Source organism: Oncorhynchus keta, chromosome 1, assembly GCF_023373465.1.
Source record: "Oncorhynchus keta strain PuntledgeMale-10-30-2019 chromosome 1, Oket_V2, whole genome shotgun sequence".
In the NCBI taxonomy this organism is placed as follows: domain Eukaryota; kingdom Metazoa; phylum Chordata; class Actinopteri; order Salmoniformes; family Salmonidae; genus Oncorhynchus; species Oncorhynchus keta.
This window is the reverse complement of record NC_068421.1, coordinates 49,573,181-49,599,219: the sequence shown is the minus strand read 5'-3', so window position 1 is coordinate 49,599,219 and position 26,039 is coordinate 49,573,181. Positions and strand designations below refer to the sequence as shown.

At 45.9% G+C, this 26,039-nt stretch overlaps 1 protein-coding gene across 11 annotated transcripts in view; it reads left to right on the top strand.

Moving 5' to 3' along the window:
- Positions 1 to 26,039, top strand: part of LOC118386029 (receptor-type tyrosine-protein phosphatase S-like) — a 286,681-nt gene that overhangs the window by 216,770 nt on the left and 43,872 nt on the right. For 6 of the 11 annotated variants that reach the window (XM_052526699.1, XM_052526698.1, XM_052526696.1 and 3 more), the window contains 10 exons: positions 4,633 to 5,226; positions 6,301 to 6,395; positions 6,754 to 7,004; positions 7,772 to 7,859; positions 8,831 to 9,043; positions 9,378 to 9,544; positions 10,744 to 10,859; positions 18,130 to 18,177; positions 22,919 to 23,016; positions 25,623 to 25,746. In XM_052526699.1, the coding sequence (XP_052382659.1) occupies positions 4,633 to 5,226; positions 6,301 to 6,395; positions 6,754 to 7,004; positions 7,772 to 7,859; positions 8,831 to 9,043; positions 9,378 to 9,544; positions 10,744 to 10,859; positions 18,130 to 18,177; positions 22,919 to 23,016; positions 25,623 to 25,746 (1,794 nt within the window). The remainder of the gene's footprint in view (positions 1 to 4,632; positions 5,227 to 6,300; positions 6,396 to 6,753; positions 7,005 to 7,771; positions 7,860 to 8,830; positions 9,044 to 9,377; positions 9,545 to 10,743; positions 10,860 to 18,129; positions 18,178 to 22,918; positions 23,017 to 25,622; positions 25,747 to 26,039) is intronic. The other 5 variants (XM_052526704.1, XM_052526712.1, XM_052526720.1 and 2 more) reach the window with 3 other exon arrangements.

The window sequence follows — 26,039 nt, the reverse complement described above, 5'->3', positions numbered from 1 at the left end:
GCTCCTATTTGATGCTGGTGGACATCTCTAACAAATGAAAAATAGTTGGGTAGGTACTGTACCTGGGGGATGAGTCCATGATAATTATCTGGACCATACCAAGTTGAATTAATAGTACTAGGTTTTTCTACAGATAGCCAACCAAGCTGCTTAAAATGCTCAACCTCCAGATGAGTATGAGGGGGGAGTTAAGTACAATTCTTACAAGCTTGTTTTGGCTGGTAGCTTATTCTTTAGATGTGTGGGGCTGCTGGTGAACCATGATGTGAAGGCGTAATCAAAGTGAAACTGGACTAGCACACTTGCCCGAGTCTTTGTGGTGTCTACAGTATAGCGCAAGAATGTTGATGAGGACGTTTGGCTAGGTGTAAACAAATTATATAGTAAAACCTGCAAAAGAGTGAATGTAAACCAGGGGAGAAAAACGCACTACCCTCCCCTGTAAGCCAATAAAAATAACACACAACACTCCTCAAAGCAAAACATAAAGTTAGACAACGCCCCCTATTTTGGACCCACCCACACACACATTTTGAACTGTCCCTAACTATTCATAACAGTAAAATAAGGAATACTAAAATATCTCCATACTGTACTACACTTTAAAATAATATACTGTATACAGAAGGACATTACTCTGTTCCATTAAGTCCATTAACATTCCAGGCCACTTCTCCTCCCACTCTAATAGTCAGAATTTGTCATTCGTCTTCATCCCTCCATCTTCCCCCTCCTCCTCTTCATCCTCCCATCCCATCTCCATTCTCCCGTGAGGTGAGCAGATTGCATGTTGGCGCTATATAACGCTGAGCGGAGCGGGGAGTTTATTTTAATCCCGGGATGCCTGGACAGGCCCCGGAATACACTGGGAAGAAACCGTCTGGATGCCACTAGCCCTCACAGACCGCCTGGCTATTCCTTCTCCTAATTGGCTACTTAGCACAACGTGTGGTGATTGCAGCAAACCAGAGCTTGTAGCACTGCATATTTATGGCTTTCCTTCAACTATCTTGATTTCTTCTGTCTTTTCTGTCTTAAAATAGATGTTAAATGAATGTAATGATTCTTGTCAACTGTCTCTGGTGGGCCACTGACCCACCCACTTAGTGGTGCATTCTGGTAGCCTAATGGGTTCTTAAATGAACGTTGGTGAAATGTCAGCATTGTTTGAGGGGAGACTTTACATTTTGGGGGTCAGTGTCAAGCATAGTCAAAAAAAAGAAGAGAGGAAAATTAAGATGGGAGGGATTACAGAAGACCTTTGCTGTCAAAATAGCTGAATCTCCAAGCGTGGCCAAGGCGATTTTTCATCACCACAGCTAAATTAGGTATATGTGGGGAAGCATTTTCAATTATGTTTGCCCTCCAACGCTGGTCAGCTCGTGCCACCTTCGACGCCTGATATCAATTGGATGCAAAAAATGCAGCGGAGCACATTTGGAGTGCCTTAGTGTACAGTAGAGTGAGGAGGGCCCACGACCCCTGATATATCTCTCTGGAAGTTGTAGCCGCAGGTTAAGCACTACCATGCTGACCGCGCGACGCGAGCGTTGCAAAAATAACTGTACACGTACATGTTATTCAATCATTGCACCCACACTGCTCGCGCACGTCAACGAGTGTCTGCGTAGCCAGGTGCTAAAATAGAACTTGGTTCTATTTGTGACGCTTGATGCGCTGCAAGTCCTGCCTCTCCCATCTCCTCGTTGGTTTTTAGGAGCATATACCCACATGGGTGATTGAAAGATGAACTGAGGTTCACACTCCAGTCCAGTTGGTGGTGGTAATGCACCTTAAAGTTGGTGGGCAACTGCCATATAAAGTCCAAAGAAGAAGAAGAAGCCTGAAGGAGGTTCAAACTTTTCCCCTTTTATCTGTGGATTAATTGTCAGAGTAGAGGACCTTGTGCATTTCAGGTAAAATGACAACCCAATGTTTATATCCCAGGACAAATGAACGAGCAACAGCAAGCTAGCTCGCTAAATTAGCATAAATGTTTCATGCTTTTCGACCTGTCACCAAATTAATATAGTTGTTTCAGAGTTCGTTTTGATATTTCAACCTGCGTGTCCTGATCGCGTCTGGTGTGGGTGGACAAAATCTATATGCACACTTGCAAGTGGTCTGGTCAGCATGTAAGAATGCTGCAATTTTTTAAAACTTTCACCTTCACACGGCACATACACACGCTCTTATACACAGACACACGTATTACTTTGTGTGTGCATGCACCCATTTATGTTTTACGTTTGTGTGTGTGTGTGTGTGTGTGTGTGTGTGTGTGTGTGTGTGTGTGTGTGTGTGTGTGTGTGTGTGTGTGTGTGTGTGTGTGTGTGTGTGTGTGTGTGTGTGTGAAGAGAAAATGAGTAGGAAACCCAATCCACTACTCAATCAAGATGACTGTGTGTCAACAGCGGCCATTAAAGCCAGCCCTGATGGAAAACGTGCCTCTAGCTCCACTGGGAGGGATTGAGGGAGGCCAAGTGGAGAGGAATGGAGTGATGGAAGGAGAAAGAGAGGGATGGAAGGAAGGAGAGGGGGAGGTGGAGAGAGGGGGGTAAATCAAAGTGTCCGCCCCCCCTCCCCACTCCTCCCTCGTTGTCCCCTCTTTGCGGCAGATTGCTCCCAGTCCCATGTCGCCTTCACCATGAGGACGACTCTCATTCTCACCCCTTCCTCCTCTTCCTCCCTCCATCCTCCAGTTTCCCCTTAGCATCAACCTGCTTTCTCAGTTAACCCCACCTACCCTTTCCTCTTCATTTACAGTAGTCCTGAGCCTACCCTGTAAACACACACACACAGACACACATCTCAGGCCCATTATCTCGGATGTTCTCATTGGGGCTTACTAAGCAGTGAATGTGAGGGGAGTCAAGTTTAAACAAGGCAGGCTGGTTGCAGGGCTGAAGTTATAGTTTGTTAGCGGGGAGTAATAGAAGTATTCATCTCGCCGCTGTTTGGAGACTGCTGTTTTTCCATTATTGTTCCAACTCAATTTGCCCCTGCCCAGAACAGGCCCATTAACAAGAAGGAACAAAGTGGATGGGTATATGGGGAAGTGGGGTAGATGTGAGTTGTCAATTGGTACGGGAGCCTGTGTGCGTGCTACACAGTGGCTAAGAGTGTGTGTACAAGAGTGCACACATACAGTGTCGGCAGAAATCCACACACACTGAAACACACACACAAAGCATTGAGGTAGATATTGTTCCAGCCAGTGTGAGGGAGGGAGTGATGGCTCCAGACAAATGTTTGGCTTCTCCATATTGGGCCCTGGCCTGGGAGAGAGGCCAAATTGCCCTGTGTGCAGCAGGGATGATGTAAGGGCAGGAACTGTCTGCTGAGTTGGGCTAAATCACGAGGCGCGGTGCATACACAACCCACACACACATAAGCATGTGCGCACGTAAATGGCAGAAGTACTTGCATTGCAGAGTAGCCTAACACACATGTACACAAATTGAACTTTTGCACCTAATGTGTGTGTGTGTGTGTTGGAGCCTGTGCGTGTATGTTTATGATTAAGCCCGCGTAGTAGTATTTCGGGGATAGCGTTTTTGGGAGTCAGGTGTATCAAGTGAAAGATCACATCTTTCGCCTCATGTATTTTCATAGACAACGTTAGATGACAAGTCTGGTGTGGGATCGCCTGCGCTAAGACGGGACTGGAGTGCAATTTCACAGCGCTCATCTCTCACTAAGCGCCGCTCACTTCTGAGACAAAGCCTCCGTGTTGACACTGGCTCGATCACACTGATGGGACCTCTAACGAACGGGGAGAAACACAGAGAGGGGAGCCATCCACAACCCCGAATCTGGGTCACTGAAGAAGAACGTCTAGACTACTGCATCATCCGGTCTGTGGCTCATCCAGTCTAAAGCCTCATGTCTAGAGTTGATTATCTCTTAGTTTTTACACTGAAACTTTGAGAATACTTTTTTTTTGGTCAGAGAGTCACATCACAATTAGCCTGGGTGTGCCGGTCTGTTTCTGCCAAGGCTTGACAGTGACAACGCAGTTGGCCAAGCACAAACAGATCTGTGACAAGGCCACATCACAGTCACTTTGAGTTCCAATTCCCATTTGCACACGCTTCTACTCGTCAATGCTGGAATGTATTGAATATCAATTTGTGAATAGGAGAAATGGCTCATTGTTTCTGTTGAGAGGACCTTTGAAGCTGCAGTTGAATTGCATGTCATTATCGGAATTGACTGAGTTCAAATGGAATCGGCACCAACCCAAATAGAGTACTGTCGGTCTACCGGCCCAACATTATGCCGTTGAAAGTGTAAAGTAGTCCCAGACAAAATCGGTTTCGGTGGTTTCTACTGACTCTTGTTCTTGCATAACCTTTCATCTGCTGAAAGAAAAAAATATAATTTGCCCCACTAAAAGGCACATTCCATTCGATAATGAAGAAAACACGTTTATCCCACACCAAACATACACCATTGTCCTCCCGAGCAGCCTTAATCTTGTCCACAATGTTACAGCACAGTCTATTATTTGTTCTTGACGTACCTAGATGTACAAACCACACACCATTCTCGCTCTTCAAAACAAATCCTGTTTGACCTCCTAGAGTTAAAATATAAATGGATAAAAATGTTGTTTCCTTTCCTCAACAGTGCCCGGGCCGCCCTATCTGTCAGTGGCTCACGATTCAGAGACGTCGGCCGTGGTGCGCTGGGACGCACCCGATGTTATGATCCCTGGCATGGAGCTGCAGGGTTACCGGCTTCAGTTTGGCCGCAAGGACGTGTCCCCCCTGGCTACTCTGGAGTTCACCCCCCAGGAGAGGCAGTACACGGTGGCTAGTGTCCACCGCGGCGCCACCTACCTCTTCAAAGTCCAGGCTAAGAGCCGAGGGGGCTTTGGGGAGGAGGCTACGGCCGAACTGCATGTGCCTGAACAAACACCCCAAGGTTACCCCCAAATCAGCGAGAGCTCCAACGTGACCTGCTGCTCAGTAGAATTGGCATGGTCGCCCCCGGTGCTGGCGGAGCGCAACGGGGACATCACGGAGTACACGCTGGCGTACCAGGAGACGGGCGTTGGGGGCGCACCCCGGGAACTCAGCCTGCCCGCCATCCAGTCCAGCTACGTGCTCAACAGCCTAAAACCCAACTCAGCGTACGACGTGAAAATACGAGCGCACACGAGTGTAGGTCCAGGGCCCTACAGCCCGCCGATCCAGTATCGGACTGTGGCGTTTGAGACAGGTATGGCTTGCCTGTTTCTCTCCCAACCCGGGTGGGAAAAACACAAAATTGAAAACAACAAGCAACAACACAAAAATGAAACCAACTTCCCCCTCCCCCTCCAACCACCTTCACTTCTTCTCCACGACAAAAAAAAAATCCTAGATCCTTAAAAAGTTTGCGGGGGACACTCACTTCACTAACCCAAAGGTAAAACCAGTCAGTAAGTTACAGTCAGTCAGTTTGAAAAAGGGGAGGAGACGCGGCGTTCCAAGGTAAGTGCCGGTTGGTCAGACACCTTGCAGTCTCCTTTCAGCCCTTTGCAGCCACGCACACTTACACAGCTAATGCAGCCTCACACACACACCCCCAATTTGCAAAGAAACGAAACAAAGGTAGGAACTCAGTCAAGAGTTTGTTTCAGTCAAGAGTTTTAGTACATTTCCGTTATCAAGTACAAGACTTTGGTTCCTTATTTCCGTTGGTTTTCAGTTTGTTTTGAGTCCCCCTCTCCTACTCTGTCCCCCCTCTCCCACTATGGTAAGGTTTGTGGCATGGCATCCCCCCGATGCACTGCTAACGACTGTCGGCATGCTGTGTTTGGGTCTGTCTTTGTGCCCGCCAGGCAGCACATCGTGGGCAGTGCCAATCCATGCTCAGAGTGCAGAGATGGTTGGCGCCAGAACCACAAGGGTCAACGACTCCTGGTTTTCAATGGGAAGGGAGCGGGCAAAGGGGGATAGTTACTAGTAGAAAGATGTAGTGGTCAGAGAGGGGTTGGCACTGCCCGGGAGGCAGGCCAGCGGGCACGTCCGTGCTCCATGGGTCCGTACTTGTCCATGAGTCTCCCATGCTGTGTGTCTAACCAATAGCGTTGCCCCCTTCACAGCCTATCACAGCACAGCTCACCGCCCGCTCACTACTCCAACCCAGAGGAACCCCAGCTGGGAAAATGACCTACGCTCCCTTTTTTTCTCTTTCACACTCTCTCACTCTCTCCTTTCCTCCTTCCTCAGCTCTCCAAACTAAACACAACCTCTCTGTTTTTGTTTTGTTCGTTTTTCTTTATTTTTTTACTCTTCTCTCTCACGACAGACGTCCCGAAGAACTTCACAGTGAAGTGGGTCACCAAGACAACGGTGTTGCTAACGTGGAAGTTTGCTGAGAGGCGGTTCCCATTCCGGTGCACGGTGAGCGAGCGATAGACAATCAGACAAAAACGACGCACACGTCTACAGGACTCTGAATTCATTTGTGACTAATTATGCCACCGACTGCAATTTTGATTTAAGTCATAGTTCAAACGATGCAATCTTGCATAGACCAAATTCTAGAGTCAATCAACCCTCACAGAGAGACGTCTATAGACAGCCAGGCATACACATGCCGTCTTGGAACACACTATTCCCAAAGAATATCTCCTTCAAACTAACTTTACATCGTCCATGCTTTTACCCAGCAGTTTTACCCCGGAGCTCAGGCTTCCCTAATGTGTATTTTGTTTGGTGTGTCTCCGTTTGTCCATCTGTCCATCTGCCCCCTGTCCAGATTGAGTACAACCGCCAGAAGATGGACGTGGACGCCCGGCTGACCAAGGCGCTGGTCACCAGCCTGCGGCCCAACACCACCTATGAGTTCCGGGTCACGTGTCAGGAGAAAACAGAGGGTGGACCTCGCCACCGTGTGGTCGCTAGGACAGCACCGCCCATCCTGGTCAAGAAGCCCAAGCTGGACCTCTACTCGGAGCCGGACAACATTCTGACCATGGGCTTCACCCCGGTGGAAAGCAAGGACATCAAGTGAGAGAAGTTGACACCTAGGTTTTCGGTATATGGGTTCATGGGTTTGTCTGACGTGGTTCTTTCTTTCATTGTTCTTTCTCTTGTTGGTTCATCCTCCTTTCTATCTTGCTTTCTTCTTTGCGCTCTTTTGCCGGTTCGTCCCACTTGCTTGCGCTCCTCTCTTTTTTCTTCTTCTCGCTTCCTCAAACTCACACACTCTTCCACAGAGCACACATTACACCTTGCTTTCTTGCCCTCGCTGTTGCCAACCTTCTGTCTTGCTCTCTCATCTCCATTCTCACTCCAGTGTTCCATTATCCTCTCCCGCTCACATTCCTTTTCCTCTGACTTACTATATATCTCTTTCTCTATCACTCTCTCTCTCTATCTCTCTATCACTCTCTCTCTCTATCTCTCTATCACTCTCTCTCTATCACTCTCTCTCTCTATCACTCTCTCTCTATCACTCTCTCTCTCTCTATCTCTCTATCACTCTCTCTCTCTATCTCTATCACTCTCTCTCATACATACATACATACAAACACACACACACACACACACACACACACACACACACACACACACACACACACACACACACACATACACATACACACATACATACACACACATACACACACACACATACATACACATACACACACACATACATTTCAGGTTAAATACATACAACCTAGCCCATTCGTCCCTATTAGTGTAAGTTAGTGTTATGGCTCTCTGAAGATGTTGTATGTCGACGGTACTGATGTCTGTGTGCCTCGCAGGAATTTCTATGTGGTGGTGGTACCACTAAAGAAGGGCTCGGGAACAGCCCGACATCACAAGAACCCAGACGAGATGGACTTGGAAGAGGTAAGAACCGAGGAATTACGCACATCCCAGCGTTGCTCAAAGTCCACAATGGAATTGTGTTTCAACCACAGTGCTCTTCCCAGGTGACTCAACTTCTTTTTTTATCACTAAAAACTTTCTTTATCACTAAGAAATGTCTGTAAAATGTCATGTTGCACCCTCGCGTGTGGTTCAACCATCCTGCCTGGAGAGAAGGGGATTACCTCCCTGCTCCCACCCTTCTTCGGTTGTTAGGGGTGATCTTGAGCTGTGATCAGCGAATGGCCGCGGGAAGATTGTTTCGGGGGTTGGAATCTTCCCGCGGCTTTGGATCTCCCGCGGCTTTGGATCAGCGGTGAGCTCTTGGATTTGGAATGACCAATATTCCACCTCTTCAGAGGACTCCTTCATTTTCTTGTTGCAAAGGAATGGAGTGGCTTGGTCTGTCAGGGCACCATGCCAACAAGCACCCTATTGACTTTGGGGCCAGAGTGTACGGAGGTAATCGACCCGCAAAAACACTATTTAGGACGTTTTCAGCGGACATTTACATTTGTACACATACAATCTCCATTGACGTTCTCCTCTTCACTCACACACTGATTGATCAGATAAGTGGACGGACGGAGCAATAGGAATGATAAACTGATGAGTAGACAGGTCGGTGGAGGAAAAGATACAGACAGACAGATGGACGGACAGACAGAGAGATAGACGGACGGACTGTACTTTGCATGGATACTGTGGGTCTGCCAACTCTTTCCCTTTTCGATGTTTTAAGAGAGCACGCAGGAACATCCTCAGTCCACTTCATCAAATAGAGATGAAGCAATTAATATGCAGAGAGATGGACAGACAGATACATTTGACAGAGAGACAAATCAGACGGACAAACCAACCAACTAAGACGAAGTCCCTTAGACATCTCACACCCTCCTCAACCCCCTACCATACCTCATTCCCCCTCACCACTCTCTCCCTGTCTCCTCCAGCTGCTGAGGGACATCACCCCGAAGCGTCGCACCAGGCGCCAGCTGAGCCAGGCTGACGGCAAGAAGCCCTACATCACAGCCTGCTTCAAGCAGCTCCCCACCACGTTCACCCTGGGCACAGAGCACCGCCACAGCAGCTGTGAGAACAAACCTCTGGAGCCCGGGCAGGAGTACGTCTTTTTCCTGCTGGCCGAGCTCAACACCACGGCTGGGGTGAGGACTAGAGATGGAGATGAGAGGCGCAATGTGGATACACGTGCACATGCACACTCAGACACAAATACGCTTGCACGCACACACACACACACACGCACACGCACACGCACACACAGATCCATATACAATATCCATATACAGTATAGAGATAACTGACTGATCATCCCAGATGTGTGAGTGAGTTAATGAAAGGTATTCATGTTATTCCTAGCTACACTACTTCTCAGTTTAATTCCATTGAGCCCTTGTCTATATTTTATGTCTGTCTATTTGTTGCCTGTTAATTGCATTGAGCCCTATGTCTATCTCTCTCTACTCTCGCTCTGTGTAGAAAATGTTTGCGGCCAGCCCATACACGGATCCAGTGGTGACCCCAGAGATGGAAGTGGATCCTCTGCCCATCGAGACGGGCGGAGACGGCCTCATCTGGGTGGTGGGGCCCGTGCTGGCCGTGGTCTTCATCATCTGCATCGTCATCGCCATCCTCCTCTACAAGAAGTGAGTTACGTTGTAGGAGACTCTGGGGGGGGTGGGGTGTAGGCTACAGGGGAGTCCGAGGGGGTGGCGTTTGTTCCGTATGGGGGGGACAAAAAGGAGGGACTGTGGGGAAAAGAAGACGTAGAAGAGTTAGGGAAAGAGCTAATGCTCTGTGTTAATTGGAACCAGAAACATATTGATGGCGATACCTTTACTTGATGGGGAGATATCTAAAGCCTTGTTTTAACCTCAAAGTAACTGAAATCTAAAGTATTTACATGTGTTTTTGAGGGGCTGGAGCAAGCAAGCAGTTAAAGTACTGTATCTGATTCTGGTTTAACAGTTGTAGGCAACACACTGTCTAAGAGACCACAAGCCCCGGTAGTATACTGTAACTGTGTGCAGTTATGTATGTAGAATAGGCCGGCCAAAGTTTGAGTAGGAGAAACAGGGCCTAACTTTCATATGCTCCCTGACAATTAGTCTGACCTTGGCTTGTACCTCTGCATGCTGGTGGTAAGGGAGAGTAACATCTCTCCTCGAATCTCTCTCTCTCTCCTCTCTCCTCTCTCCTGCTTTCCCTCTCTCTCCCTGGTGGCTAGTGTTTCTACCTGCCCTTGGTCCTGACACCCCCCACCCCCCTCACCAAGACACACACACAGTCATAAACACACACACACACACACACACACACACACACACACACACACACACACGGTAACACACACACACGACCCAGACCGGCTCCTCCAAATGCTGATGAGCTTTATCTAGCTAGCACTGCGAGGCGGCTGCCCCTGTGAATTTTAAAATGCTCTCTATTGATTTCTCTCTTCTCCCCCCTCTCTCTCCTTGTGTTGTGTTTTTCCCCTCTTTATATATTTATTTGAAACTCCCATTGCTTTCTCCGGAAGCAGCAAACCTGACAGGTAAGGCTTAGCCGTACTTTATTGCTGTGTGTTATTTCGGTCGAGAAAATAACCTGTCTCAGCATAAAATATGTTTTTAATTAGTCGGGGTGAAAAAAATGTCAGGGAAAGAGAAGCTGGCTCACTAGATATTTACTCTCGGACTTGTTTCATGGAGGGTTATTTCGACATTCAGCACTAAAGTTGTCGTAGCAGCACAGTGAGCTTTTTTTTGTGTGTGTGGAGGGTGGACATTTTGTTTCGGTTGGGTCTTGACAGTGTGCGTCTGTGTTCCCCCCCACCCCTTCAAAGCCGTAAACGAAAGGAGTCAGAGCCCAGAACAAAATGTCTGCTGAACAACGCAGAGATCACACCCCACCATCCAACAGACCCCGTGGAAATGAGACGCATCAACTTCCAAACCCCAGGTACGGTGTGGGGGATGGGACACATACAAACACAGAGCAATTTAGCAGCATTGTAGGGACCTATAAGTGAATGCGCGCACATGTACACGGCCGTTCGAAAGTTTGGGCTCACTTAGAAATGTCCTCGTTTACCATGGTAAACATACATGAAATGAGTTGCAAAATTAACAGGAAATATAGTCAAGACGTTGCCAAGGTTATAAATAACGATTTTTAATTGAAATAATAATTGTGCCCCTCAAAACTTTGCTTTCGTCAAAGAATCCTCCATTTGTAGCAAATACTGCCTTTCAGACCTTTTGGCATTCTAGTTGTCAATTTGTTGAGGTAATCTGAAGAGATTTCACCGCATGCTTCCTGATGCACCTCCCACAAATTGGATTGGCTTGATGGGCACATCTTACATACCATACGGTCAAGCTGCTCCCACAACAGCTCAATAGGGTTGAGATTCGGTGAATGTGCTGGCCACTCCATTATAGACAGAATACCAGCTGACAGCTTCTTCCCTAAATAGTTATTGCATAGTTTGGAGCTGTGCTTTGGGTCATTGTCCTGTTGTAGGAGGATATTGGCTCCAATTAAGCACTGTCCACAAGGCATGGCATGGCCATGGAGTGATAGCCTTCCTTCTTCAAGATCCCTTTTACCCTGCACAAATCTCCCACTTTACCACCACCAAAGCACCCCCAGACCATCACATTGCCTCCACAATGCTTGACAGATGGCATTAAGCACTCCTCCAGCATCTTTTAATTTTTTCTGCGTCTCACGAGTGTTCTTCTTTGTGATCCGAACACCTCAAACTTAGATTTGTCTTTTCATTACACTTTTTTTTCCAATCTTCCTCTGTCCGGTGTCTGTGTTCTTTTATTTTTATTGACCAGTCTGACATATGGCTTTTTCTTTGCAACTCTGCATAGAAGGCCAGCATCCCGGAGTCGCCTCTTCACTGTTGATGTTGAGACTGGTGGTTTGATGGGTACTATTTAAGGAAGCTGCCAGTTGAGGACTTGTGAGGCGTCTGTTTCTCAAACTAGATAATCTAATGTACTTGTCCTCTTGCTCAGTTGTGCACCGGGACCTCCCAATCCTCTTTCTATTCTGGTTAAGGCCAGTTTGCGCTATTCTGTGAAGGGAGTTGTACACAGCGCTGTACGAGATCTTCAGTTTCTTGGCAATTTCTGGCATGGAATAGCCTTCATTTCTCAGAACAAGAATAGACTGACGAGTTTGAGAAGAAAGTTCTTGGTTTCTGGCCATTTTGAGCCTGTAATCGAACCCACAAATGCTGATGCTCCAAATACACAACTAGTCTAAAGAAGGCAAGTTTTATTGCTTCTTTAATCAGGACAACCTTTTTCAGCTGTGCTGACATAATTGCAAAATGGTTTTCTAATGATCAATAAGCCTTTTAAAATGATACACTTGGATTAGCTAACACAACGTGACATTGGAACACAGGTGTGATGGTTGCTGAACTTGGGCCTCTGTGCACCTATGTACTGTAGATATTCCATTGAAAATCTGCCGTTCTCAGCTACAATAGTCATTTACAATATTAACAATGTCTACACTGTATTTCTGTTCAATTTGATGTTATTTTTATGGACGAAACATTTGCTTTACCTTCAAAAACAAGGACATTTCTAAGTGACCCCAAACTTTTGAACGGTAGTGTATGCAAACACCCACCACAAACACTCAACACTTGTACATACATACTTTTTTAGGAAAATGCACACCCTCGTACACGAACAATCAAACACCCCTCACACATTGACATACACATGGAACATAAAGACATCCATACTCTCACCAGCTTATGCACATACAAACATGTTCATGCATACACCCAAGTGACCTCACACAATTATCATGTGAAAAAAAAATGTGAATGGCTCATGTATCACTAAAAACCATGGTGGATTTCAGACTTTCAGTCCCATCAGCTCAATTAAACTATATTTGAAATGTTTTGAATGTAGACCAATGCTGTGTTTTGTGCTAATACTTAATCTGTGTTTCTCCATCTACCCATACATACTACTACAAACCAACCATTCACAATAACCATAACACCTTGGATCTCTAAAATTATAAAGATTAGAGATTGTTTTTGTAGTAGAGCACCTTTCTCAAAACCTCGTCCTGTACTTTTAGTCCACTTTTCTGTCCTTCCACCATCACTGTCCTCAAGTATTATGTTGTTCATCATCTTGGCTGGAAAAGCCGTCTCCGTTAAAAGACAAGAACACTTGATCCTGCTCTCATTTTCTCCGGGCTCCTCCGTCTAAAGCCTTGGCTGACATTTCCCCATGGCTTCTGTCTGGCCTCGTTGTCTGTCTACACCCTGTGACCTTGTCACACATTCTGCCATCCTTGTCTTTTCTCCTTACTCCCTTGTTTCCTCTGTTCATCTCTCGCTCCCCCTCTCCTTGTCTATCAGTCATCAGTCTTCTGTCGCCAATCTTGAGTCCATCAAAAGGCTCACATTTCAAAGGACCTAATCTCCTGTGCTGCATGGTGAACTTGGGATTTGGTGCAGGCAGCCTATACTTGTAACCCCCACCCTATTTGTACATTGGAGGACAGAGCGAAATATCATTGGACTCCCGACACACAGACAGACAGACAGACAGACAGACAGACAGACAGACAGACAGACAGGCAGGCAGGCAGGCAGGCACAGGCAGGCAGGCAGGCAGACAGACAGACAGACACAGACAGGCAGGCAGACAGACAGACAGACAGACAGACAGACAGACAGACAGACAGACAGACAGACAGACAGACAGACAGACAGACAGACAGACAGACAGACAGACAGACAGACAGACAGACAGACAGACAGACAGACAGACAGACAGAGGTTCCAGTAGCTTGAACCCCTCTCCTTTATCACACACTCTCAGATGTAGGGCTCGCACCCTCACCACCTGTCCTGTAATAGCAGAGAAAATGAGCATGATGGCCTTTGGTCGTATTTGTGTCTGCTTTCCTTCCAGTACATTCCCTCCTCCGCGTCTCTCCTCTCCTCCTCCTCCTCCTCCTCCTCCTCCTCCACCGCTCCTTAAAGAATAATGAAAAACCTTATTACGGTGGCTCTCTCTATCACACACACACACACACACACACATTCTACGTATTATTAAGTGAATCCTCTTCTCCTTTTGCCTATTACTGTCGTTCCATTGAATTCAATGTCATTATCTCTTCACTCGGTGAGATGTTAATTTAAACAGACATTTTAGCGCAATTAAGCTGGGCGGAGAACATTTTCGAACATCCCCATTAGCTAATAGTGGCCATTGTTCAAACGAGCGTACTCTACTACACTTGGAGGGCCCTCCAGTCCAACCCAAAGGAGCATATGTCACCAAGCCCATGCCTGCGCAGTGGCCGCTGCCTTGGGTTAGCATGAAATATGTTTTAGATGATATGTCAGATGCTAAACTAGACTATAGTCTAGGCGTGTGTATTTGCGTGTGTTCGTGCTGCGCTGGCGCCCTCTCGTCCTTATCTTTAGGTTTGTACTCCGGGTCTGTCTCCAGACTCGCCTGGCTAATGAAGCACAACTTAGTTGATATCTGTCATCTCCCCCTCCAAACCCACTCCTCCCCGTCTATAGCTATTAGTTATCTCTCTCTCTCTTTTTCTTTTCCTCATTTTGTGCCTCCTACAGCTATTAACCTCTCTCTCGCTCTCTTCCTATCTCTGTCTCCATTCTTTCCCACATTTTTCCTTCTTTTCATATTTTTCTGTCCCCTGTCATCTGTCGGCATTTTCTGGTTCCTTTCTGTGCTTTTGATCTCTCTCTCTCTCTCTCTCTCTCTCTCTCTCTCTCTCTCTCTCTCTCTCTCTGAGGGCCACTTTCCCACATCTCCAAATCCAACTCTCAGAGGTCTCGGCTTTAATCATCTCACTTCCTGCCAAGCCCTCTGGTCGGAGGCTGACTTCCTCTACCAGGCCTACAGGAGAATACCGTGCTCTGCTCACTTATGCATCCACACACTTACACAGACACATACAGAAAGTATTCACGCCCCTCGACTTTTTCCACATTTTGTTGTGTTGCAAAGTGGGATTAAAATTGATTCAATTGCCTTTTTTTGTGTCAACGATCTACACGAAATACTCTGTTTTGTCAAAGTGGAAGAAGAATTTGAACATTTAAAAAAATGAATGGAAAATAAAACACTAATATAACTTGATTAGATAAGTATTCAACTCCCTAAGTCAATACATACTTTGGCAGCGATTGCAGCTGTCAGAGACTTTCTGGGTAAGTCTCTAAGAACTTTGCACACCTGGATTGTTCAATATTTGCACATTGTTCTTTTAAAAATCCTTGTCTTTTCTCCTTACTCCCTTGTTTCCTCTGTTCATCTCTCGCTCTCTGTTCAAGTCTTGCCATAGATTTTCAAGTCGACTTAAGTCAAAACTGTAACTAGGCCACTCAGGAACGTTCAATGTTGTCTTGGTAAGCAGCTCCAGTGTAGATTTGGCCTTGTGTTTTAGGCAATTGGTGAATTACCTGCTTAAAAGGGGAATTTGTCTCCCATTGTTTGTTGGAAAGCAGTCTGAACCAAGTTTTCCTCTAGGATGTTGCCTGTGCTTTGCTCTATTCCATTCATTTTTTATCCCAAATAACTCCCTAGTCTCAGTGATGTGTTGTGTTGGATTTGCCCCAAACATAACGCTTTGTATTCAGAACAAAAAGTTAATTTCTTTGCCAAATGTTTGGGAGTATCACTTCAGTGCATATTTTGGAATATTTTTATTCTGTACATGCTTCCTTCTTTTCACTCTGTCATCTATGTTAATATTGTGGAGTAACTAAAATGTTGTTGATCCATCCTCAGTTATCTCCTATCACAGCCATTAAACTCTAACTGTTTTAAAGTCACCATTGGTGAAATCCCTGAGCGGTTTCCTTCCACTCCGGCAACTGAGTTAGGAAGTGTTCCTGTATCTTTGTAGTGACTGGGTGTATTGATAGACCATCCTAAGTGTAATTAATCACTTCACCATGCTCAAAGGGGTATTCACTGTCTTCTTTATGAGCCGACGGAAAACCTCCCTGGTCTTTGTGGTTGAATCTGTGCTTGAAATCCACTGCTCGACTGAGGGACCCTACAGATAATTGGATGTGTGGGGAACAGAGATGAGGTAGTCATTTTAAAAAATCACATTACTGCACAAAGAGTCCACACAACTTATTGTGTGACTTGTTAAGCACATTTTTACTCACAAATTTAATTAGGCTTGCCGTAACAAAGGGGTTGAATACTTACTGACTCAAGACAGTCGTTTAAAAAAAAAAATCATTTTGTAAACATTTCTAAAAACATAATTCCACTTTGATATTATGGGGTGTTGTGTATGTGGATCAGTGACACAAAAATCTAAATTGAATCATTTCACGCTGTGACACAACAAAATGTGGAAGAATTCAAGGGGTGTGAATACTTTCCACCGTGCACCACCAACCCCACGCTTGCATCGGGAACGCCTCGTCTTTGTGTTCAGCTACACTGTCTTCCCACAAGTCGTCGAAATCAGGTGGCACGCGCACACACCGCCGGAATGATACATTACGTTTGTCCCCCCCGTTTAATTAGTTATTGTCACAGTGAAATCAGAGAAAGGGGATGTTGCACGTCTTCGTCCCCATCTTTCTGCACTCGTCTGCTGATTTCCTGACCTGCTTCTCGTTACGCCCAGTCTCTCTTCGTGGAAATTGCCAATTGAGTCATATTCTCAACTCAGAGAAGCCTGGCCGGATGACTTACGGAATGGTACAGAAGGATGAATCGTAGTTAGGAGTTAGCCCTTTGGGTACACCCAGCCACTCATCTCTGAAGTGTGGTACAGGTTTCTACGGTCACACTTTGAGGACCGGAAACCGTGTGCTCTGAGGACTTCCATTGAGATGACCTGTAAACCTTTTGGTCACTACCTTTTTGTGCACATCCTCTGTTTCGTTTCCTTCCTTTCTCTTGTGCATATGACCAGAAGTATGTTTTGTCTCTGTCGGAAGAAAACCTGTAGCTGCTGGAAATAAAGTGTTGCTATGCGTCTTCATAAATGGTCCAATACGGCAGTTTTTCCATTCCCTGAAAGCTTTTTGGCGGAGATGTTTTGTTATAACAGTGATGATTTACTCAAATTGCAAGTGTTCGCTGTTCTCCTTACAATGTAGTTTGAGGGCTACAGTAAGGCCACAATATGCAACGCTAAAACGGAGTTCACGTACTCAATCGTTTCACCACCAAGTGCCCTTGCCCTGTACAGTATTTGTATTTGCTGCAGCATTTGTACTTGTATTCTAGAGTATGCATCTACGCTTCATTGGGCTACCGTGTGGTGGCGGTCCGTGAGTGTTTTCAAAAGAAAATGCTTTTGTGGCCCTGAAACTGAATTTGCACTCCTTTCGAGTCCCGAGCAGTAAGCAGCTGCAGTGCCGAGCTTCAGTGACCTCATCTTGACCAAACAGACAGGTGTGAGGAGCACGGCCTAAGTTGGCCCTCTTTCTGCCCGAGTAGAAAGACAGACAGAGACCTAAGAGGGTGTGGCTGTGACGCAGCTTTTACCTTCATGGATCTTCTTGCCAGACGCTGTACTGTCAGAACTGCTTCCTTTTGCACCAGCTCAGACTTCTGAACAAAGGGTCTTTTCACCATTCATTTTTCAGAAGATATATAAGCCGTTTCCCTTTCTTTCTTTCTTTCTTCCTTCCTTTATTTCTTTCTCTCGCTCTCTTTTATGATGGCAATTTTCTTACCTCTGTTTATGTACGAGAAACAAAATCCATTTCTGACCCACACTATGGCCAGGCAGCTTGATAGAGGAGTTTCAATTGGGCAGGAGTGATGGACGCCTGTGCCAAACAAACAGCTTGCGCTGCCACCGCGGCACTGATTTTGCCAGTGGGTGGGAGGAGGGTCAAGGTATGCTGCTGAATGTGTGGCCTACTTTTCCCCTGCCTGTCTGACAGGCTGGCTTCAAATCTAACACTCCCTGTGAAGGACCTCAATAATTCTGGGACAGGGGAGGATCTGTACAAAAATAACCCAAAGAATAGTGATTAATAACATAGTTAAACATTTGTGAATAAGTGAAGGATTGAGATCATTTGCATCTCTGTATGTGTGTTTCTTCGCCTTTTATAATTTTGTCAATTTTTAGGATTTTTAAGTTGCCTTTGCATTTCAGCATTTTTTTTAACAAGTTTTCCTTCCTTTTTTATGTTTGCTATTCTTCACAGATTCTGGTCTGAGCAGTCCTCTAAGTGATGCCGATTTTGACTATGAAAGTTAGTCCCTACGCATTTAGCTCCTGTGTTTGTCCTCTCGCATTATTTTTGATTTTCTAGCATTGCCCCCATTTACAACGTTTATTTCCCACACGTTGCAATTTCAGCACTAATTTTCTTTTTTTTTTTTCTTTCGTAACCCAGCTGTTTTTGACTTTGGTTGGATTTTCAGTTGCGTTATTCACACAAAGCTGTTTGGCTGTGCATTAATCCACTACACGTAACCTCTGCGTTCACTTCTGCTGATGTAAAGATGGGGTTTTTTGCAGGACTTCTTGTCTTCTCTCTCTCACTCCCCTTTTGCTCCCCTCCCTCCACCCCCACCACTGCTTCAATTCCAATCTAAACTGACTGGGTCTTTCTGCAGTCTACGAGATAACGAGCGGAATTAATTAAAGACCCTGGCAAACGATGGTTCGACATTTGATCGTCTCCCTCTCGCAGGGGGGGGGAAGGAAAATCTTTTTTGCCCCCTTCAACGGCGAGGCACGCTGAGAGTGTCTTCTCTTTTTATATATAAATAAACATATATAAACAGGCCAGTGGGCTGGGGCTATCAAAAGGAATATTTTTTTCCCAGGCATATCGACTGCAGATCGGAGATTGGAAATGTTTAATCAGACACTAGTTGTGTTTCTCCGTGCCCATTGATCGCTGCTGTTAATTGCTGAGAAACAAACGGAGGGACTACTGTGGGAGAAGAGGGGGGTGGGGTAGAGGAGGAGGAGGAGGAGGTGGGGGGTAGGGGGTGGACAACAACTTGTCCTTGAAAGACTTTACATGTGATCGACTCGTTTGTCTTTGGCAGGCCCAATAATAATAATAATGATTTGGGGGGGGGGTGCTTAAATTTGTACTATTTCACCTTTTTTATCTGAGCCCTGGTTAAACATTGTACAATAATGAACAGGGTACCAATAGGTGCCATTTCAGATGCAGTCCCACTGTCTGTGTTGATACAGAGAATATTTTGTCGAGTTAGGCAGGATTCGAGATGAAAATAGACTGTCTCCATAAGCACCAACTCGGAGTGCAGTGCATTGTGGGTTGTATTCATTTTTATTTAAAAAAAACGTTTAGATGTATTGCTTGTTTTAAACAGACTAAGAGCCCAAATGAACGCCAGTAAAATTATACTAGACAGCTATTATTTACTCGTCCGTGCTTTTGTTAAATTAATGAAGCAAACGTCAGACCAATTCATATCCATTTCCTTTAAGTTGAAATAAACACAGTTAATACTAGTTTCACATATGCCAGTGGGCTTACGTTCTTTTGTAAATCCCAGGTTACAGTTCCTTTTTTCCAAACCAAACACTTAAACCGTAGCCTCCGCAGGCTGTAGCAACTGTCCTGCATATATAGTACATCTGAGGCAGTACGATTGGCTGTAGATAGGCACTGAGGTACTAAGTGTTTGAGTACAATGCTGTCTGCCACTGAAACACTAAGCGCACTCTGCTTTTGATCTTGCCGCTAACAAACCGCTCTCTTTATTTTTTTCCCCAAAGGAGAAAATAAGGGTAGGCGGCGTCCTCGTTTGCGTCCGTTCTTTTCGCCTTATAGCTCCTGATACCTTTTCCCGTTGAGTTTGTGGGATAACAAATGGACAGCCCAAGTCGATTTCTTCCAATTTCTAACCCGCATTCCTTGTTAATAAATGCACCATCCGGCAATGATTAATAACAACAAGTTTCCAGCCGGTGTCATAGGAAAGTAGAATGCAATGTTAGCTCAGTCAAAAACTGATGTGTGAGCAAACAAATTTAGGAACTTGTCCTAATACAACTACATCAGGGGGCTTGCTAATACTGCTCTTCCCATGCAAGGTTTTGTCTATTAATTCAACTTAAGATAATAAATCATTGAACAGAACCATTCTTAGAGGGGTATTGAGAAGGTCGTTTTATTTGGCCTCACACAAAGGATCGTCAGATTGGTTCACTTATTGACAAAATGAAGACATGCTATTGAACTGTGTAAAAGTCCATGCTTGAATTTGGCCGGTGCTGGGACCGTGACGTTTCAACTACATCTCTTATGCTCTAAAATATGAACACCAGCACCGTTAAAATGACATTTTAGCACCGGCCCCTAAAATGAGTACAGGCACTTTTTTCATTTCACTGATAATAATACAATAATAACTTCAATCAGTGGGCCTTATTCAATCAGTGGGCCTTATTCAATCAGTGGGCCTTATTCAATCAGTGGGCCTTATTCAATCAGTGGGCCTTATTCAATCAGTGGGCCTTATTCAATCAGTGGGCCTTATTCAATCAGTGGGCCTTATTCAATCAGTGGGCCTTATTCAATCAGTGGGCCTTATTCAATCAGTGGGCCTTATTCAATCAGTGGGCCTTATTCAATCAGTGGGCCTAATTCAATCAGTGGGCCTAATTCAATCAGTGGGCCTTATTCAATCAGTGGGCCTTATTCAATCAGTGGGCCTTATTCAATCAGTGGGCCTTATTCAATCAGTGGGCCTTATTCAATCAGTGGGCCTTATTCAATCAGTGGGCCTTATTCAATCAGTGGGCCTTATTCAATCAGTGGGCCTTATTCAATCAGTGGGCCTTATTCAATCAGTGGGCCTTATTCAATCAGGGGGCCTTATTCAATCAGTGGGCCTAATTCAATCAGTGGGCCTAATTCAATCAGTGGGTCTTTAGACGATCTAGTGTGATCCACCTTTGAACCAGTCCTCTAATACAACACAGCATGTCCAGTCATCAACTAGAACTGTGGTGTTCAGTGCCTCAACCTCCATTAGTCCCTGTGTCTCCTATATCCCTGTTATATCCCTATAATCTTTGCTAATCCCCATGTAATTGTCGGCGTAACATTGTTCCCTTCATTTAAAAAAATTACCATCACTAATTGGGAGTGACGCCAGGGAGGGTCGAGTGTCCCCTCCCCGACAAAACAAAACATTTGTGATCCCCGTCGACATTCGGGAGGACGCTAAGCGCCACGCAAATGGGATAAATTTAGGATGCTTAATCTGATTACACCGATTTTGCACGCCAAGGACGTCATCAAGATTTAGACAACTTTTGACCTCCATTTGCAGAAAGCAACAAAGTGGGCTTAAGCTCCTTTTAAAAATATGACTAGCGTTAAGTTCCGTGCCGGGGATATGTCCAGGGAAAGGCCAACAATATATGACTCCACCGTATTCCATTACATGCCCAGCATTATGCTCCTAAATGGATTAGCTCCAGTGTACACACACAGCCTCGCCAATAACGTTACAGCACATTGCCTGGTGCACTTGGAGAGCTATAGAGAAAAAGTCGCTAAAATATCCCCAGTACTGACCCGGCTGGTTTGAATATGATTATATTTCTAGGGCTGCTGGGAAGGCGGTAGTGGTGGACGAGTGCTTACAGAGACCATGCAAAAATTGCCTTTAACCGACTGCGCAGGTTCTAACATTTTGGGTGGTGTGGAGACTGGGGAGAGGCCTCCATCTTAAGGGCCCAGGGTTTTGGATGCTTTTTTGGATGGCCCGGCTGAAAGCCATAAAAGGGTGTCTGTGACTGATCCTAGCGTCATGCTTGCTTGGCCTTGGCTGACTGGAGTGGAGCAGCTCGCTGCGTCATCGCGTCACTCACCACTGTCACTATAACCTTCCCCTCTTGTCCCCCTCCCCCTCGTCCATCTCATCCAACCCAAACCCCAGGCCAGGGCTCGTCAACTGTCCCCTAACCCCTAACCCCTGAACTAGGTAGACAGAAGCCAGATTAGTTTACAGATGTAGAGGTACTTCATTGTGGCAACATTTTGACTGCTTGTTTTAATCTAAATATATTTTTCAGAAAACAAAAAAACTGAGGCCTTAGTTTTCCTGGCTAATGGGAAATGAGTGTTGTTATTTTGTGTGAAATGCCACTCGAAAATGAGGTGACGTTATTTACGATTTGAGTTAATTCCCATATTAAATATTCGTGCCTCTGGATGTGAAAAATGATTTTCACAGGCAGCTTTTATGCTATTGTTAATAGCTCTTCCTTGTCACAGTGAACCGGTTAAGAGAAAGCTCTAGTTTTTTTCCCTCTTACCCTAGCATAGAAACTATAATTCCTTTTGTTTTTGTGCACTGAGGAGTGATGAACAATTTATGTCAACATTGCATCATATTGGCTCCAAAGGCTAAACTCAAGGGGTGTTATTTCTCCTTTATTATTTCCCCCATCAAAAACCGAGGTTTGTTGCCTTGTCTCTGTTGCCAAGCTATTAAAAGCCGCGTCTCTCTGTAGACTTGAGCGGTAATTGGTCGGGGGGTTCTTTCTCACCATAGCTATCACCCATTGGTTGTCCTTCATTTGCGGCCCTATAACTTGTGCGCCATTACGAAGGGGAATAGTAGTGAGTGTGCAGAATAAAAATTTGAGCTCCGGCCTGGTCTCAACTGTATTCCCTAACATCACCCATCAACTCCATACGGACTGTGTGTTTGAATTCCAGAATGTTCCCTAGTATTCCCTCCTTCCCTTGTCACTTAAAGGCTTTGTCACTCACCCCCCCCACCCCCCCTCCCCCTCTGTCTCCTCTGCAGCTAGCAGAACCGCATTATCCACAACCCCCATTCCCCCCAAACCCTTGTCCTGTCATTCTCTTAACTTTTTGAGGGTTTTAGCCTCTCACTTCAAATGCCATGACAGATGTACTGATGCATTTTATTTCCATCCCTCCTTCCCCCCTCGGTTCTCTCTCTCTTCATCTGTGTGGTGAACAGGTATGATGAATCATCCACCCATCCCTATCGCAGAGCTGGCTGAACACACAGAGCTTCTCAAAGCCAACGACAACCTGAAGCTCTCCCAGGAATATGAGGTGAGTGGGCTGGGATCAGGGGTTAAGGGTTAAAGTTGGGTCTCTGGTGAGGTAGGATGGTGTAGGGGGAAGTTGCGTCTAGATGCTGATCTTGGGTCAGTTTTGCGTTTTCCACACTAATGGTTAAGGTTAGGATTTGGGGAGAGGAAGCTAATCCTTGATCTGTTCCTAGGAGAAACTTCACCCCTGACCAGGGTAGAATGAGATTACTGGGATTCCAAGGTTTTAGTGAACTGACTGTATTAACATTGTAGTGGCATGCTATCTAATCAAAGTTGGCGTTGTAATATACAGTATAATCAAAGCTCCACCACATCCTCTTCAATTGGGCGCAAAATAATGAATCAACACAAATTACATTCTATACTTAAATGTTGGGTTTCCAGACAACCCTTCCCCCAATGCAATTTCATAATCCTACCAAAAATAACTGAGCACTTATTCCGTCATAATGCATCTAGTCCCACACCAGTCAACCACCCTTAAGATTCTAAGCTGTAGCATGGTGGATCTACACACACACACACACACACACACACACACACACACACACACACACACACACACACACACACACACACACACACACACACACACACACACACACACACACACACACACACACACACACATACACTGGCATCGGGCGAGCATGAAGCCGAGCTGTCGAAGCCCCGAGTGCAGCCAGGGAGGTTATAAATGAACCCCGCCGCTGATTAGAAATCAGGATCGCTGAATCAGCCCTCGTTTGCATACAGCAATATCCTCCCTCAGAGCATCAGAGCTGCACCAGGGAGAGTTGTGGGTACTGTAGTACTGGATGCCAACAGTAGAACCACAGTTAAGCCGGTGGTGGATGGTGGTGGCTGTTGGGATAATGACTGCTTGCAGCCATACAGTACATCTTCTTCTTATCTATTATTTATACATCTGGGTTGGACCGTGTACCAAATCGACTTCCCTTCACATGGGCGAGGCAGAGAAGGAGGAGGGTATCGAGTCATCGGTGAGGGTTTGGAAAAGAGTGACTTGTTGCCACTTCGGAAACACTTTGGTACAACGCAAAGTTCTTAATTACTTGGCTCCGAAAGGAATGCTACTTGCAGTGCACTCCTCTCTCTCTCGCTCTCTCTCTCTCTCTCTCTCTCTCCCCCTCTCCCCTCTCCATCTCGCTCCCCCAGAAAAATAAATGACCAAATTAAATGGAGAAGTGTAATTTTCATTTTGTTATTTTCTTGATGAATGGCTGCTCATCTGGGCGTCTTGGCTTGCCAAGCCCGGACTCTTTGGGGCTCTGAGTGATTGGTTTTTCTAGTGTGGCGGGATGGAGGTGGGAGGAGAGGAGGAGAGAGGGAAGAAAGCGTAGATAGGAGAGGGGTGAGGAAGGGAAGCTCGGTTAATGATCAGGAAGGCAGTACAGGACCTGGATGGAGAGGCGCGGCACATCTTCAGAGAGTCTACATAGCAGGGGTGGCTGGTGGAGTTTCCGGAAACAGGGACGGGGAGGAAACTTTTTCGAAGGGTCCATCATCGCCTAAAGCTATGGAATGTACTGAGGAGGTGGCAGTAACTAATCCATCAGGTGTCAGCAACAACATGCCCCATTCAAGAAAGGCCCACCCCCTTTTTATGGGAGCTGTCACTCATACTCATCCCCTTGGCTACACCTTTTTGTCATTATAGGGGAAGTGGAGGAGGGAGAGGACTGTTAAAGTCGAAACCACACTCGCCCTACCCTATTATACAAACACACATACACTCACGCCTTCAAGAGAGCACTACTACACACAAAATAATCCCAGTCAGCCTCAGGGGAGACCAGACAAGAGAAAAAGAGAAGGAGAAGGATGGGATGAGAGAGAGAGAGAGAGAGAGAGAGAGAGAGAGAGAGATGGGGACAATGGGCAGCAGGTTCTCCTTGTGCCGAGCTGGCTGTCTGTTATTTCACTGTGATGATTGCGGGTAAACTGTTACATCAGGCTCCTATTTGGACTTTATTTAGCCTCAATCTCTGTTCCCTGCGCCAGGCCCTAACCGAAAACATCCTTCAAGCTAGCGCCAGGGCCCGCGAGCGAGCGCCGAATCATAATGGAATACTAAATTACCCTGACAAGGGAATAGAATATTTATCCGGAAATCTCGTATTCCAAGCGCGGGCAGCATTTGTCTTGCCAGCAGTGTCGGGGCCCAGGAACCTGGTTTATTCCCCCTCTCTCTTTTTCTCCCTAAGAGAAGAGCTGCCACCTTGATCAATATTTCCATTGCCATTGTGCACTGTCTACAATAAAGAGATGACGAAGCCACCTGCGCAGACGTTTATGTTTGAAGTGGGCACGGAGCAACTGCTAATGAGGCTGTTGTTCCCTTGTTTATTTTTTTCATTTTTTTCTTGCTTTCCCTCTCTCTCTCTCTCTCTCTCTCTCTCTCTCTCTATCTCTCTCTATCTCTCTCTCTCGCTCTCTCTCGCTCTCTCGCTCTCTCGCTCTCTGTATTGTTGTGTTCCTTTCTGTGCCTTCCCTCTCTGTATCTTTCCTTCGTCTCCTTTCTGAGGGTGTCATATTGTGTGTGTGTGTGTGTGTGTGTGTGTGTTCTATCCTGTCCCACAGTCCATCGATCCGGGCCAGCAATTTACATGGGAACATTCCAACCTGGAGGTGAACAAGCCCAAAAACCGCTATGCCAATGTCATCGCCTACGACCACTCCCGCGTCATCCTTGCACCCATCGAAGGTAAGACTAGACACTTTTATGAACTTTTTACCCCACCTATTGCAACTTCAATACTATGTGTTGGTCTATTATGTCTTGCAGTCCAAGGTTTGAGGTAGACTGACTGCCCAATACTGTTTGGTCTCATATATATCTTATTTGATCTTATGAAATGACCATTGGTGCATAGTTGAGAACATTGCCAGAGGAGCTCACCCTTCAACAGTGAAAGTCTCCTAGCGTTCGTCATAGCCAGGTGAACTCGCCACCCTTCAACCCTGCCGAGCTCTCAACCTCTCTCCACCTTTTTCTGC